The sequence below is a fragment of the Mangifera indica genome, chromosome 2, assembly GCF_011075055.1.
Source record: "Mangifera indica cultivar Alphonso chromosome 2, CATAS_Mindica_2.1, whole genome shotgun sequence".
In the NCBI taxonomy this organism is placed as follows: Eukaryota; Viridiplantae; Streptophyta; class Magnoliopsida; order Sapindales; family Anacardiaceae; genus Mangifera; species Mangifera indica.
The window spans coordinates 4,805,239-4,820,760 of NC_058138.1; the positions used below are offsets into that span (position 1 = coordinate 4,805,239).

The following is a 15,522-nucleotide window of genomic DNA, read 5'->3' on the forward strand; positions in this document are numbered from 1 at the left end:
ATTTGATGATATCCCGATTTTAAGTCAAGTTTACTAAATATTTCTGCCTCTCCTAATTCGTCCAGCAGTTCATCAATGGTGGGAATCGAAAATTTGTCTGGGACAGTAATACGATTGAGGTCTCGATAATCCACGCAAAACTGCCACCCTCTATCCTTTTTTCGAACCAATATCACTGGGCTAGAAAACGGGCTTACACTCGGCCTCACCACTCCTGCTGGCAACATTTCCCTTACTAACCTCTCAATTTCATTTTTCTGATAATATGGATATATATAAGGTCTCAAGTTTGGGGGTTGCGAACCTGGAAGCAGACGGATGGCATGCTCTCGGTGTCGTCATGGCGGAAGTCTCTGCGGCTCCGTGAATAACATTTTAAATTCTTCTAAGACATCCATTATGGCTGGGTGCAGGTTTGACTCATCAGCTTCAACTGTTTCAGTCATGGCAGTCAGTCTAATCCAGTACCCTTCTTCTCCGACGATCACTAATTTGCACAGGGTTTTCAGAGAGGATTCCAGCTGCCTAAGTGAGGAATTTCCCCTTAGCTCCACTCTTTTTGCATTCCACCAAAATTTCATGGTTTGACTATTCCAGTTGACCTTAACCTCCCCTAATTTCTTCAACCATTCAACCCCAAGAATAGCGTCAATTCCACCAAAACAGAAGGGAAGAAAGTTCAATTGCATTGGAATGTCACTCACCGTCAGTTCAACTCCCTTACAATGTCCCATTCCTTGTACCTTCCTGTCATCGCCTAACACCACCGAGTACCTGGCAACCTGCATCGGTAGTTTCAGCTCCTGTACCAGCTTATCAGAAAGGAAGTTGTGCATAGCTCCACTATCTACCAAAATAACTATCCTTTTCCCCTTTATGCTTCCCACTAATTTCATGGTCTTGGGAGAGTCAAATCCTACCACCGAACTACAATTTAGATTGATCTCCCCTTCAGGTTCCTCGGTCGGAGTTTCCTGGTCATTCTCTTCTCTTGACTCCTCCTCGGCTTCTTTATCGCCCACTAACATGATTCTCAGTTGGCGAAACCGACAGCGATGGCCCGAAACGAATTTCTCGTCACAACGGAAGTATAACCCCTTCTCTACCTTGGTCCAGAACTCTTCATCGGAGAGGCATCGAAAATTCCCTTCTCGTTGAAGCGGCCAGGACGAGGCTCCGGTGTTTGCATTAGATCGTTGATTATGGATGGGTGTCGACTGCGTTGAAGATAGACTGGTTTTGCTATGAAAAAAAGGGCGGTTTTTGTTTTGGGGTCAGGTTGGGTCGTCAAATAGGCTAACGGGTAGGCCTGTTGGGCTTCGGTTGAATGGGCGAGAAGGAGTTTGGGCTTGCGTAGAGGCAGTCATGCTGTTAGGCCGGTTACTGGAGGCAGACGCAATTGGGCTGGGAGTAATAAGGATTGGGCTGGTATGGGTGGGGTGAGGAAATCGGGTCGCCTGAAACTGGGTTCTCAGGTAGCTTCTTCCTGGCCTCAATACATAGCGCTCGTCAATGATCTGGTTTTTCCTCTCCACCTGGCACGCTCTGGTCATCATCTCCGTCAACGTTCGAGGGTGAAACATCTTCACCTCCGGTCGAATTTCGTCTATCAATCCATTCATAAAAATAATCTTCATCTTGTCTTCTAGAAGGTCGGTGACTGACGCCAACAAGAGCTCAAATCGACTGCGGTACTCTTGCACCAATCCTACTTGTCGGATGCCAAAGAGTTCTTCCTCCGCCGTTCGTTCGTCAGCTGGTGGAAATCGCTCCAATACCTCCCTCTTAAATTCCTCCCATCCCGAGAAAGGCTGATGTCTTTCCCACCACTGTAACCAATACAGTGCATCTCCCTTTATACAAACTCCAGCTGCGGTTAGTTTCTCCAGTTTCGTCAGCCTGTTCACCTAAAAATAGCGTTCCACCTTCGATGTCCAATCTAACGCCTCTGCCCCTCCAAACAAAGGAAGTTCTAATCTTCTATACTGTAAATCTCTCTGTTCCCCTCCAACGACTCTCTCTCTCTTCTGTCTACATTATTCGTTCCTCCTCCTTCAATCACAACCTCTTCCAATCGATTGAGCGGCGGCAACGGGCCCTCTCCCTGCGGAGGAGAGTAAGATGGTGATGGGTTTGATTCCATGGGTGTCTTACCCTTGTCATTTCCCTCACGTGCAACTGTTGATTCTCTTAATTCCTTTAAGTATTCTTTAATGGTTTCTATGTTAGATTCCATTTTTTCCATCCTGGTGTCTTCGTTCGTCATCTCAGTTCGAAGCCCCTCTACCCCTTCCTTCATTACCGCTAATTTCGACTCTACTCTTTCCACCCTAGCCTCCATTCTCGTCATGCTCTGATACCAGTTGATACGGACCTTCAGATGGAGCAGAACTACTCCCTACTGCAGTGCTCTTCTATGCTGATGACTGAAGCATTTTCTGCAGCAGCTTTTCCAGAAGTGTCTTCCACCAGTTCAACTACTCAAGCCGTTAAGGATATTCCAGATTGTTTTCTCCAATGTAATATATTCAATGTAATTAATTCACAAACAGAGATTCATTCACAGCAAAACATATGAATTAATTTCATTCATTAATGGAATGTTACATTCAACAATCAAGTTTCCTGTCAATGTTACATATCCATAGCAAAATACATTCAAAAGAACAAGGTACTCCGTTTCCTTTACGATCCCCAAACCTGCTCCAGCTCTTCGAGAGGCTGTCTCTCCCTACCCTTCCTTTACTTCTCCAATACTCCTCTTTTTCTCTGTCCTCCAAGTCTTTTTATACTCCTTTTCTACTCCTTCGCGCCTGTTGTTTCTCTCAGAGAATGTCACCTCATCTTTTAATTCCCCTAGGATCTGGTACATGCTCCTAGCTTCCATTACCTGCTGCCTTTGACTCCTAATACTTTCCTGGCTTGATTGATCATCTTGAACTCTCCTTATCTGGCTGCCACTTGTCAATCTTCCTTTCTCCTTTGATTTCTTCTTAACATATACTTTTGCCCTAACACTATCAAACAAGATACTAAGGAAAATATTTTGCTCCTCAAATAAGCAAACAGTCAATAGAGCAAGCCCTTAATGATTTGAATGTGCTAGTTTTCTTACTCTTGAGAAAAACTTAAAGCAGCCCAAATAAACATTAGAACAACTAATAGCAATAAACACTAAAATGTTGAATTTTATATTAGTTTGATTCTAACCTACACATTAGCCCTTGAAGACACCAATGCATTTAAAGTTTGGGAAAATGCAAGCCTTGTGATTTGATTTTGGTAACCCTTGAGTTTGGTTTTGACCTGCCAGCAACATTTAGCATAAATTATACTTTCACATTATATATCATGCAATGAGCTTTAAATATTCAATAAAACTACTGACTAAATTATTTAGATAACTATACTTGAGCTTTGATAGTTTTTTAGCAAGGTTTTTATATACTGTAGTGGACTCATGTATACCTTTTTGTACTTTTGTTGCATATATGTTTTTTTGGGAAGATGGTACATTTCCCTATAATAATAATAATAATAATAATAATAATAATAATAGTAATAGTAGAAAAATGATTTCAGTTGTTCTTATGGAATTATACTAACTACCAATTCCTAAAATAAGATGGTAACATTAAGACTTCCCCACTAATAAACTGAGCCAACAAACATACATCAGATTGCATGGTATGTATAATGAGTCAACCAAACCAAAATAATATATACATTATCATTCTCAAAATAACATTGTAATCAAATATAGATTAAAACTAGCAATAAATGGAGCAAACTCTAATTGAAGATGTTTTGTGACCAGTTACACAAAAAACTAGCTTAAAAAATTAAGTAAAGAATACGACAATTCAAGGGAGAAACTTCACCTCATCAACTCTGACGTTGTATATTTAAATAGTAGAATCCTCCATCCCAATGGCAATGATATTATTATCTTGGGGATGGAATGCCAAAAAGGTAGCTGCCGGAGGTAGGGGCATAAACATTGTCATGACCTGAGACACAGTAAGCAATCTCTTTCAGTTATGTGGATATCTATAAATATTGTCACTCATTGTAACTGCAAGCAGAGATCCTTACTGAATCTCAGTCTAGGACTAGCCTGCAAAGAATAGAATTGAATGAACAACAGCTACATATCTACTGCTAAATACCATTGGTGCACAAGTAAACAGTAAAACTACAAACCAGCAATCCGCCATCTGCATCAACAGATGTCAGCATATTTGTTTTGTTCATATCCCAGAATTTAATTTGAAATTCGTCACCAGCAGCCAAGAATCGATTCCGTGTTGTATCAAACTGGACAACTCTTAGAGAACGCTCACTGAAACCAGAATATGTCTTTTTGATAGCTCCTTCACTCTCATTCCACTCAACTAAATGAGATTCGCCTTCTTCACTTGTTCCACATGAGAATAGCCTGCAAGATAAAATATAGAAGTATTACTCTATTTAGAAGATGTAAGAATAGTTAAAAATAATGGCAAATCAAAAGCAGACAAGTGCCAAGGATCTTTCCATCAATGGCAGTAGAAAATATAAACTGCATATTTCAAGATAGGAAGATGGATAATATGAGATTCAAAGTGATGGTAGTCATCTTAGTTCTATCAGTGAGTTACCATATAAAAACAGATAATGATACAGATCACGAATACATCATAGATGAGTTAAAAAAGATTAACCTGAATATTTTCTTCATGGTGAGGACAGACTGAATACACAGGAGCTTCATGGCCTTCAAATGTATACTGCCTGCATCCAGCTACTGCATCCCATACCTGTCGCGGAAGATACTACTCTAAGCATCCCGACAAGCCAAACTCATTAATAGGATGAACATTACAACGAGGATATATCAGTTAAGTTTTCCCTAGAGAAGCAGTTCAAGTCCTTTTAAGATGATACCTTAATAGTTTTATCATCTCCACATGTAGCTATACAAAATTGCTTATTGGGATGAACAAATGCTCCACCAACATGGGCATCAATCTAAAACAATATGTTTTGAAACCGTATGTAGCCATTATCAAGGAAGAACTGATATTCACTATACAGAATTTACTTCTAAGTGCTGTCTTAGTTCTCCAGTTGGATTGCAAGTATATATCTGAACAATATGTTTTGAAAATGCAACGCCTAGACTGGTGAGATTCCAGTCAACCCAGCTAACTTCTCCAGCAACGCATCACCTCCAGACAAACTACTGCAGTACTCCACCTACAATCACCATAATCATCAATCTTCCAAGTGCAATAACAAGAATGTAAATGGCAGTACTAAATGTACAAAAATAGAAATGATATATGGAAGAATTATGATTGAAGGAAATCTTGAATTCATTATTGGTCTCTACTATTCCACAATAATAATACTGATACAAATCATCAATACAGAATACAACCCTTCCCTCAGCACTCATACAACTCCAGCATTAGAGAGGCTGGATCTCTCCCTAAATTCCCTGTATTTCCTCAATTTCTACTTAACCCTTTTCCTTTCCTTTCCTGCACCATATAATGCTCTTTTCCCTCTAATTCACTTCTATCTTCAGCTGCCGCCACGTCATTCTTCAATTTACCTGTGGTCCGCTCATTCTGTTATTGCCCTTTTCTTGAGCTGTTGTGAATCCTGAACTGAGTCTGCTTCAACTTGGTGTCGAGCTCCAGAATCTTCGCTTCCTGTTGCCCTTCCCTCTCTTCCCTTTGCTTCGGTTTTAGCCTTCTTTCTTACATAAACTTGGGCCATAACATAGACAAAGCGCAATTTAATTAAGAGAAAACGTAAGTACACTGAACTAAATATATGATTCATAGTCACCAGCAAAGAAAGCATATACATACCAAGCATAAGTCCATCTGGCCCCCAAACATTCCTATTCACTGATATCGGAGCATCATTCAACAAAGCCATCTGGTAGTACAAGTTAATTAATGCAGAGACAAGAATCAGTCCATTCTTATCTTCCTAAATTGTCAGTCATGGTTAATATTAAAGTGTTTGGCAGTCAAGCCAACAAGTATACTAAATCCAACTTTCGTTAAGTACTAGGGTGGATTTATGTGAGTAACAGTTACTACCCACTATTATTAAATTCATTGTCAAGATCACATTGATAAAGGAGGAAGATTTTATGCATTATACTCTGATGCAAACCTGGATTGGAAATATGCTGCTGCAACCCTCCGATGCTGATTCTGGAGTGAATTCTGTGCATTGGTTATGATATTAGTGTATCAGTTTACTGTGTAATTGGAAAAGGTTATTTAATTTGTGCAATGATATAATTGTAAAGGCCGAACACTAATGCAATTGCTTTATTAAATATGGCAGTGCCAGAATACAATTGCTTATTGACTGAAACTAGATGATCAGAATAAATGATACACTGGAGTTGCCCATCTCAGTAACTAGTGTCCCTGGGCCGAAGGCCCTCAATTTCCCCACCCAAGTGTCGTGTAATTTCTCATGATCTTCTGCATTGCTCTGCCCCCTTTTTATAGTTGAATAAACTGCTGGATGAGTCTCATCTCCCCTCTGAGTTATCATTATCTCCCTCCTTTGATTTATCTCTATCTTGAGCTTCTTGAAAAGTTTCACTATGCTTCATAGACTTATCTTGATAATGTTTATCTTCAATTGTTGTTATCATAGACTTATCTTGATAATGTTTATCTCCAACTGTTGCTATAATAGACTTATCTTGATAATGTTTATCTTCAACTGTTGCTATCATAGCTAGTGGTGTAGAATTTCCCTTTTTTCCCCTCCTCTCTTGATAATTGGAGTTCTATCATACACATAGGAAGTTAAGATGGTGAATACCTGCAATGGCATTGAAGCAGCTGATTTGTCCCAAACCTTGAAAGACTTGTGTGCCAGCCTTGCCACGGATCCCACCTCCCAAAGGCTAATGTCACCAACATTTGTCCCCATTATAGACCGAAAAGCATTAATTTTAATCAATAACAAAAAATCTGTGGAAGAAGTTATATAAATTTTTCAGTGATCAGAAATTCAACAGTAGTTATTTTCTATTTCTTTACCTAAAATAATAGTTTGTTGTTGTGGATGGAAATCCACGTTCATGACATTAGATTCTTGATTTACGGTTTGCACAAAAAAAAAATTGCTATTTTCTTTTTTTTTTTTTACCTAAAAGAATAGTTTTAGTGATGTCATCTTGAGAATATACATCGGGAGTATGTGCTACACTATGTGCTACACTATGTGCTATATTAGAAAAAAACACCTACAGACACCAAACAATCATTGAAGTGGGAATCAACCAAGAGAATTGCAACAAGCAACTGATATAAAGGTCATTTAGAATTTTACAGAAGCTATCAAGTTTTAAAAAATGAAAGATTATCTAACTCATCCACATCTCATTAGATTGGCCAGTGTGGATATGCTTCATCAAATTCTCTGAATTAGCTGACTAATGATCCATCCCAATCATACCTATTGACCTCGTGTTTCAAAAATCCCTCTAAAAAGAAATAAATAAATAAATTATAGTAATTCAAACAAACATATTAAGCCTAAAGCAGGGGGGAAAAGCAATGCAAACTATGCAATAACAAACATCCTTACCAGCAATAGAAGACTGAACAAGACCAGGAGACCACAGCAAGGCAAGGTAAGGAAGGACTACTGTTTGACATCCAACCAGCAACAGCACCAAGAGATGGGGAAACAACAGTCTGAAATGGCTGCACCGTAAGACACCTGACAATTGTTATTTGAGCACGAACCAATGTTGTCAATGGCAGATAGATGCAAATTACTCACACCATGAGCACCAAGAGGCAGAAAAGCACCAACTTTAGGAATTGGTCCCACAAGAGGGGTGCTTGTAGGAGGAGGACGAGCTCCATTAGCTGTAGGATTGCCAGAATGATCAGTGAAGACTGTCTTAATATCAGGATTTGGACGAGGGTTCTTGCAAAGTTTAGGGTGCCAATTTAAATTGAAAAGATTTTAAAAAGAAGCGAGTTTTAGAAAATAACTCTCATCAAGAGGAGGTATATCATCTGCAAGTGTAAAATATATCAAAAACGCAAACCCAAAGTACAACTCAACTAATATATAACATACCAATAAACATAAATAATTTTAAAATGCATTTTCTAGGTTTTGTTTTCACCAAAAAACCTTGCTGCAGAACAATGGCAAAAATGAGAAATTTAACTGCTATCAAAAGATTCAAGAAAAACTTCTGGTTTATCAATGTCCTCACTTTTGAAGGCTGGGAATGTAAGCTTGTCACAAAACAGGGGGTTTGCCAGGTGCACTACAAAAAGTAGAATGAACTGACAGAAGAACCTAAAATCAGAGCAATCAATTAAATATCAGAACCTCAGCCACCAGAAAGTGAGAAGCTTTCTGCAGCCACCACTTTTAAATGATTTAAAAAGTGAATTTAAACATATCGTTTAGGAATTTATATCCTGAGTATGTGTTAGGGAAAGAGTTTATGTTAGGAAAAAGAGGAAGAACATGGCAAAATTCCAGAGGAGAGACAAGTAGCAGACAAACAAGGATTACCAATTTGCACACAACCACAATTGGGAACCACTATAACTAACAAGGCTGCAATGGTAGCTGGGAAAAAGGCAGAAGCGGTTAGAATGCAGAATAAAAGAGAGGAAGCAAGAGAAGAGGAGGGGGACGAAAATCCAGAAGGAGGAAAGGAAGAGGAGAGTCCAGCCTCTCGAATGCTGGGGTAGGGGCCTGAGCTGGAGTTCCTTCAGTTCAGTCATAGTTTCTTTAGTAATTGTTTTTCTAATTTCCTATCTTGTTATTAGAACTAGTAGTAAGCAAGCAGAACACTTGAATCTTTGGGCTGTTATTTTATTTACTATCAAGAATACATTCTGAAGCAATTACTTATCTACTATTATTATCAAATGTCACACAGCCATCACTGTTACATTGTTCTATAACCAACAGAGTGCGATTTCAGTAGCATCCGAATATCCATGACGAAGCCAGTTCGAGTCGTATAAGCAATAATCGACAGCAGGTATCTATCATTTAATATCAGAGCATGACTAGAATGGAAAGCCGGGTGGAAGGAATCGAGACTAAGTTAACTGGAATGAAAGAGAAAATGGAAGAGATGAACAATAGGATGGGAGGCATTGACGCTAACATTGAATCCCTTCATGGCTACCTTCGAGAACTGAGGGATATCATTATTGGGAAGGAGAATGGAGATTAAGGTAAAGCACCAACGGAGTAGGAAGCATCCCCTTCCTTCTCACCACCTCCAAAAGAGGCAAATACTTCTCCACCCCTGAGGGACGAAGAAACTAAGATGGTAGAAGACAGAGAGATGGAGGCTACATTGAACACAAGTTCAGTGGTGGGAATCAACACTCCAAAAACCATGAAGGTGTTGGGAACAGTGTACGGCAGAGAAGTGGCGGTGCTCTTGGATAGTGGCACCACCCATAACTTTATTTCGGAAAGGTTAGTTGGCAAGCTTAATATTCCATTGCAGCCTCTGAAATTCGCTGTGGTGTTGGGTGATAGTAGAAGGGTGAGTGGACTGGGGAGATGCAATGGCGTGGAAGTGTTTATATAGGGAGTCGCAATTATTCAGAATTTTCTTCCATTTCAATTAAGAGGGATTGATCTTATATTGGGAGTTGATTGGCTCAGCAGATTGGGTGAAGTGAAAATAAATTGGAAGAACCAAACCATGAAGTTTGTATAGGAAGGAAAGAGAGTGGAAATAAAAGGGGACATGTCTCTGACTTGTCTGGAAACTACTTTTAAAACGGTGATGAAGTCTGTTTGCAAAGGAGGAGAAGCTTATTGGATAGAATTAGGGACGACAGAAGAGGAGGCTGCTATAGAGGCTAGTCACTCTACTCCTGCAGTAAGTAAACTGCTAGAAGAATTTAAGTCCTTATTTTCTGAACCTCATGGCCTTCCACCACGACGTTCCAGAGACCATGCCATACGTTTAGTAAACGGGGCTCAACCACCAAATGTTCGGCCGTATCGTTACCCTTATTATCAGAAGGACGAAATAGAGAAGATTGTTTGTGAAATGCTTACGGCGGGTATAATCAGGCCTAGTGTCAGCCCGTTCTCGAGTCCAGTAATCTTAGTCAAAAAAAAAGATGGTGGGTGGTGCTTTTGTGTCGACTACAGAACCTTGAACAAAGTCACTGTCCCTGACAAATTTCCTATCCCAATTATCGACGAACTATTGGATGAACTAGTTGGAGCTGAGATCTTCAGCAAGCTGGACTTAAAGGCTGGCTACCACCAAGTAAGGGTCCGTGAAGAGGATATAGAGAAGACGGCATTCCGCACACACAAAGGGCACTACGAATTCCTCGTCATGCCCTTCGGCCTCTTAAACGCTCCAGCCATTTTTCAGAGTATAATGAACGAAATTTTCAGGCTGTATTTACGAAAGTTCGTTTTGGTATTTTTCGATGATATACTCATATCCTGTAGGAGTCTCCAAGACCATTTGGAGTATCTGGGAAAGGTGTTGGAACATCTACAGGCTCACAGCTTTGTGATCAATAGAAAGAAATGCTCTTTTGGGTGTGGGAAAATTGAATATTTAGGACACATTGTATCCAAGGAAGGAGTGGAAGCCGACCCCAAGAAGATCGAAGACATGCAGAGTTGGCCTGTACCAAAGGATTTGAGGGAGTTGAGAGGATTCCTAGGGCTGACTGGATATTACAGAAGATTTGTTAAGGGCTACAGAAAGATTGCAACCCCCCTCACGAATCTCCTGAAAAAGAATGCCTTCTGATGGGACATAGAGGCGCAAGAAGCTTTTGAAAAACTGAAAAATGCCATGATGACTTTACCTATGTTGGCCATGCCGAATTTCTCCAAGGAATTTGTGGTAGAAACCGATGCGTCTGGGAGTAGGCTGGGAGTTGTGCTCATGCAAGAAGGGAGACCCATAACCTTTTTGAGCAAAGCTTTATCATTACATAATCAAGGGAAGTCGATTTACGAAAGAGAGCTGATGGCTATTGTATTGGTTTTGCAAAGGTGGAGACATTACCTCTTAGGAAGGCATTTTAAAGTAAAGACTAACCAAAAAAGCTTGCGATTCCTCACAGAACGTGTGATCGGCCATGAACAGCAAAAATGAGTAATTAAAATGTTGGGATTTGACTTTGAAATTATATACAGGCCTAGATGTGAAAACAAAGTCCCCGACACTCTCTCCAGAAAACCATAGCTGGGTGAAGAAATCAGAGCAATCTCAGTGACACTGGTGGCAAAAACCGAAAACATTCAACAGGAGGTATTACAAGACAAAAAACTTAAGTGGCTGGTTCAAGAAATTTTGAGTCGACAGCATAAGCATCAAAGTTACTCTCTAAGAAATGGAAATCTGTTGTACAGGGGACGCATAGTCCTTCCGAGGGGATCCAAATTCATCTCACAATTCATCCAAGAATTTCACTCTTCCCCATATGAAGGGCATTCTAGATTTTTCAGAACTTACATGAGGGTAAAATCAATTTTATTTTAGGAAGGAATGAAAAAGGATATCAAGAAGTTTGTGACAGAATGTGGGGTGTGTCAAAAAGTGAAGTATGAAGCAGCTTCTCCAGTAGGATTACTACAGCCACTGCCAATTCCAACGGGTATATGGGAGGATCTCTCAATGGACTTCATTACGAGGCTACCGAAAATTTAGGGTGTAGACACAATACTGGTAGTAATTGATCGCTTTACGAAATACGGCCATTTTCTTACTATTCGGCACCCATATACAACCAAGGAAGTAGCTAAAATCTTCGTAAAGGAAATAGTACATCTTCACCGCTTTCCGAAGACCATTGTAACTAATAGGGATCGCGTCTTCATGAGCCATTTTTGGTTAGAGATGTTTAAGGCTATTGGAACCACCTTAAAGTTCAGTTCGGCGTACCATCCTCAGACGGATGGACAAACTGAAGTTGTCAATCGGAGCCTCGAAGATTATCTCCGTTGTTTCTGCCTAGGACAAACAAAGAAATGGATGAACTGGTTAGCATGGGCTGAGTATTGGTACAATACATCTTTCCATAGCGCGGCAGGAATGACCCCTTTCAAGGCAGTATATGGCAAGGATCCGCCGTCGCTCCTTAGGCTAGTAGAAGAGCATTCGAAGGTGGAAAAAGTGAACAATCTGATAAAGGAAAGAAACTTGGTGCTGGATCAGTTGAAGGAAAATTTGAGTAAGGCACAATCCAGAATGAAGAAGCATGTAGATAAGCACCGCAGGGATATAGAACTCAGTGCGGGGGATTACGTATTCCTTAGGTTCCAGCCGTACCTTTTTCGTTCCTTGGCGACACGACCAAACGAGAAACTGAGTCCCCGATATTACGGACTTTATGAAATAATAGAAAGAGTCTAAAAAGTAGTATATAAGTTGAAGCTACCTGAAACCGCTCGAATCCACCCTGTTTTCCATATTTCGCAGCTTAAAAGGCAATTGGGGTCTGAAACACTCTGCCAGAATTTACCAGATTGCCTAAATGAAGAAGGTGAATTGGAAACACAGCCTGAAGGAATAATGGCTCACAGATACAATTGACAAGGAGAATTGGAGCTGTTAATTAAGTTGAGGAAGCTGCCTGCTCATGAAAATTCTTGGGAGCTTTATACAAAAATCAGGCCACTCTTTCCAACATTGCACCTTGAGGGCAATGTGCCACTTGATGGGGAGGGTAATGTTAGGGAGAGAGATTATGTTAGGAAAAAGAGGAAGAAGAGAGCCGCAGAAGAAGCGGCATGTGGCAGAATTCCAGAGGAGAGACAAGCAGCAGACAAACAAGGATTATCAATTTGCACACAACCACAATTGGGGACCACTATAACTGACAAGGCTGCAATGGTAGCTAGGAAAAAGGCAGAAACGGTTAGAATGCAGAATAAAAGAGAGGAAGCAAGAGAAGAGGAGGGGGAGGACAATCCAGAAGGAGGAAAGGAAGAGGAGAGTCCAGCCTCTCGAATGCTGGGGCAGGGGCCTGAGCTGGAGTTCCTTCAGTTCAGTGCATAGTTTCTTTAGTAATTGTTTTTCTAATTTCCTATCTTGTTATTAGAACTAGTAGTAAGCAAGCAGATCACTTGAATCTTTGGGCTGTTATTTTATTTACTATCAAGAATACATTCTGAAGCAATTACTTATCTACTGTTATTATCAAATCTCACACAGCCATCACTGTTACATTGTTCTATAACCAACAGAGTGCGATTTCAGTAGCATCCGAATATCCACGACGAAGCCAGTTCGAGTCGTATAAGCGATAATCGATAGCAGGTACCTATCAGTATGTAATCATCTTCTTTTACGTTGTTACAAAAAATTTACAAAGTTAGTCCTAAGAATTCAGTATACTGTCATTTTGGAGAATACTTGATGATAAGCATTCAATATTGGGGCACTGATTGATCAACAAACAGTTGTTGCAACATAACGAATTGATAAATAAGATGAAATTAAATAGAAAGATATTTATGTACGAAAGGATACAATGTACTTGTAAACACAACCATTGCAATTAAAACTTACCTCTCGACCTCAGGACTGTACCCAATGAGGTAGTAACACGTCCATGTCATGAATATTTCATACATGTAGCAACTGCATACACAACAATACATTTGATATAAACAAGATAAGTATGCTAAAGATACCTTCGTGTAAGTATCTACATCTGGATCTGGAACAGTGCCTGTTCTTCTCTTTTACTGACTTTTATCATCATATCTGCACAAGCAAAAACAAAAATAGCTCTATACCTATCAACAACTCGTGAGAATTGATTAGGTGGTTATAATTAAAACTTCGTTGAATTAAATTTAAGGAAGCCTACTTCCTCTGTTTCCAACACCAAGACATTGGCGGCAAATTCAAGTGTTTCACTCGGTCATCACAGCAGATCTTCTTGGCTTATATAAGCTAACCTTTCCTAGGGAACAAACTCATTCAACCAGTGACCATTGAAGGAAACTTTTCGCCTATTACCTGTGAAGAAAACAGAGACAAAATTGAGCTGGAGTTAAAGAAAGAAAGAAAAAAGAGAGAAAGGGTGAAGTTATAACGGGGTATGGTTTTGCCTGAAACTTTCTTTGAGAAGACAGGATTATTCTTTGGAGAGACGGAGCTTCTTCCTCGGAGGACATCCATTGCTGCTTTCTTCTTCATCTTCGATGCTTGTCATAAGGTTCTAGTCCTCTTCTTCTCCTTCTGATGATACTGTCAATTCGTTCCAAAAGGACCCAAACTAAAGAAAAATCATATCAATAAATTAAAGTCAATATTTCCTTTCAAAACCTATAATAATTTTAACAGGAACCAAGGATAAAAGGAAAAATGAATTTGATGGTTAGAAATTTCTTAGAAAAATATTGAGGAAGCTAGTTGTATCCTAGTAGTGAAGAGAGTGAAACTATGTGGTGGCCACTAGTTCAACAATAATGCTCACCATACACACAAATCTATTTTTATGTGGTACAAGGTCAACATTGTTAAAAACAAAATTAATTATAATTAACACAGAAAATGGCTTGTAAAAGCTGATGATTTTTTTTTCTGGGGAGCAATTTCGTCTAGCCTGTAACTGTTTTTAAAAAACTTCCAATCATCCATTGAATAAAACGGAATCAGAAGTGAGTATATAAGTAAGACATCTAACTAAGATATCACACAACATAGAAAAAAAATTAAATAAAAACATCATTCGCTAATTTCATCTTGCATCAAGCTAAAGCAAATGAATGTATGGGCAGGAATATAATTTGGGCTTGAAACAACTCAGCTGGTTTCTGTCAAGGAAAAACAACCTTTGGTCTGTGCAGTAGAATACATAAATATATAAGATTGTGGAATATGCTACAAAATTAAGCAACCTATTAGAAATGTGCACTTGTGATGTCCTGAACCAAGAATCTCTGTAGCGTTTTTTGGCTATATTGGGCAATGTCATAAACCAGTTCTATTCGTTATACATGAATGGATAAGATCACCATCTGACATGCATTGCCATTTCTAGCTTTCTGCACAACAAAACAGTGCTGACCAAAATGAAAAACAACCAAAAAAGAAAAGGCTTCAAAAAGGAACAAGACAACAAGAGAAAGATAGGCTTCAAACATACATTTGAGTCCTTGCTGGAACGCCTCTCCTCTGCTTGGCTCATAACTGACTAAAAACCCAACAGAAACAAGACTTTTATAGGTTAGCATATTCATCAATATATTCGTCAGTCAGTCTTAAAACAATGCCCATCCAATCATCAAATGAATAGTCTCACCAGCTCTAGAATTTCAATTATGTAACTTCATCATGCAAGTTGGGCATTATTTCTGCCTACCCAAACCTAATGTACACGTGCTTAAAATTCTACCGTTATCAATTCCAATAAAACCACCAGCTACATTTTCGAAGTATTGGTATAATTATCAATCTCAAAAGCAGATTACTACAAATATAAACAGCTTATATCCATATTAATG

At 39.4% G+C, this 15,522-nt stretch overlaps 2 protein-coding genes across 6 annotated transcripts; both read right to left on the reverse strand.

Moving 5' to 3' along the window:
- Positions 1-3,923: 3,923 nt before the first annotated feature.
- LOC123209028 (protein TPR3-like) lies at positions 3,924-5,224 on the reverse strand. Its single transcript, XM_044626738.1, has 4 exons — positions 5,084-5,224; positions 4,704-4,799; positions 4,204-4,438; positions 3,924-4,117 (listed from the first exon to the last, which is right to left on the reverse strand). The coding sequence occupies exons 2-4, from the start codon at positions 4,751-4,753 to the stop codon at positions 4,067-4,069; spliced, it is 336 nt and encodes a 111-aa protein (XP_044482673.1). The 5' UTR covers positions 4,754-4,799; positions 5,084-5,224; the 3' UTR covers positions 3,924-4,066.
- A 115-nt stretch (positions 5,225-5,339) lies between these two features.
- Positions 5,340-8,476, reverse strand: LOC123209027. Of its 5 annotated transcripts, XM_044626735.1 has the most exons (5): positions 7,813-8,242; positions 7,615-7,733; positions 6,844-6,995; positions 5,862-5,931; positions 5,340-5,764 (listed from the first exon to the last, which is right to left on the reverse strand). In XM_044626735.1, exons 1-5 carry the CDS (start codon positions 7,896-7,898, stop codon positions 5,748-5,750), a joined length of 444 nt encoding a protein of 147 aa, XP_044482670.1. In that variant the 5' UTR covers positions 7,899-8,242; the 3' UTR covers positions 5,340-5,747. The 5 variants fall into 5 exon arrangements, 3 of the variants coding, with proteins under 3 accessions (XP_044482670.1, XP_044482672.1, XP_044482671.1); XR_006500917.1 differs by lacking the exon at positions 5,340-5,764 and having other exon boundaries at positions 5,861-5,931; positions 6,175-6,928; positions 7,813-8,182; XR_006500916.1 differs by lacking the exon at positions 5,340-5,764 and having other exon boundaries at positions 6,175-6,995; positions 7,615-8,181.
- Between the last annotated feature and the right edge of the window lie 7,046 nt (positions 8,477-15,522).

Excerpts from the sequence above, each read along its gene's own strand:
- LOC123209028 (XM_044626738.1), bottom strand. The coding sequence starts at position 4,753 with ATGAAGCTCCTGTGTATTCAGTCTGTCCTCACCATGAAGAAAATATTC. Across the intron at positions 4,439-4,703 it reads ACCATGAAGAAAATATTCAG|GCTATTCTCATGTGGAACAA; the intron begins GTTAATCTTTTT and ends TTTATCTTGCAG. Across the intron at positions 4,118-4,203 it reads ATGCAGATGGCGGATTGCTG|GCTAGTCCTAGACTGAGATT; the intron begins GTTTGTAGTTTT and ends TATTCTTTGCAG.
- LOC123209027 (XM_044626735.1), bottom strand. The coding sequence starts at position 7,898 with ATGGAGCTCGTCCTCCTCCTACAAGCACCCCTCTTGTGGGACCAATTC. Across the intron at positions 7,734-7,812 it reads TGCCTCTTGGTGCTCATGGT|CCATTTCAGACTGTTGTTTC; the intron begins GTGAGTAATTTG and ends CTTACGGTGCAG. Across the intron at positions 6,996-7,614 it reads TGTTCAGTCTTCTATTGCTG|ATTTTTTGTTATTGATTAAA; the intron begins GTAAGGATGTTT and ends CTTCTTCCACAG.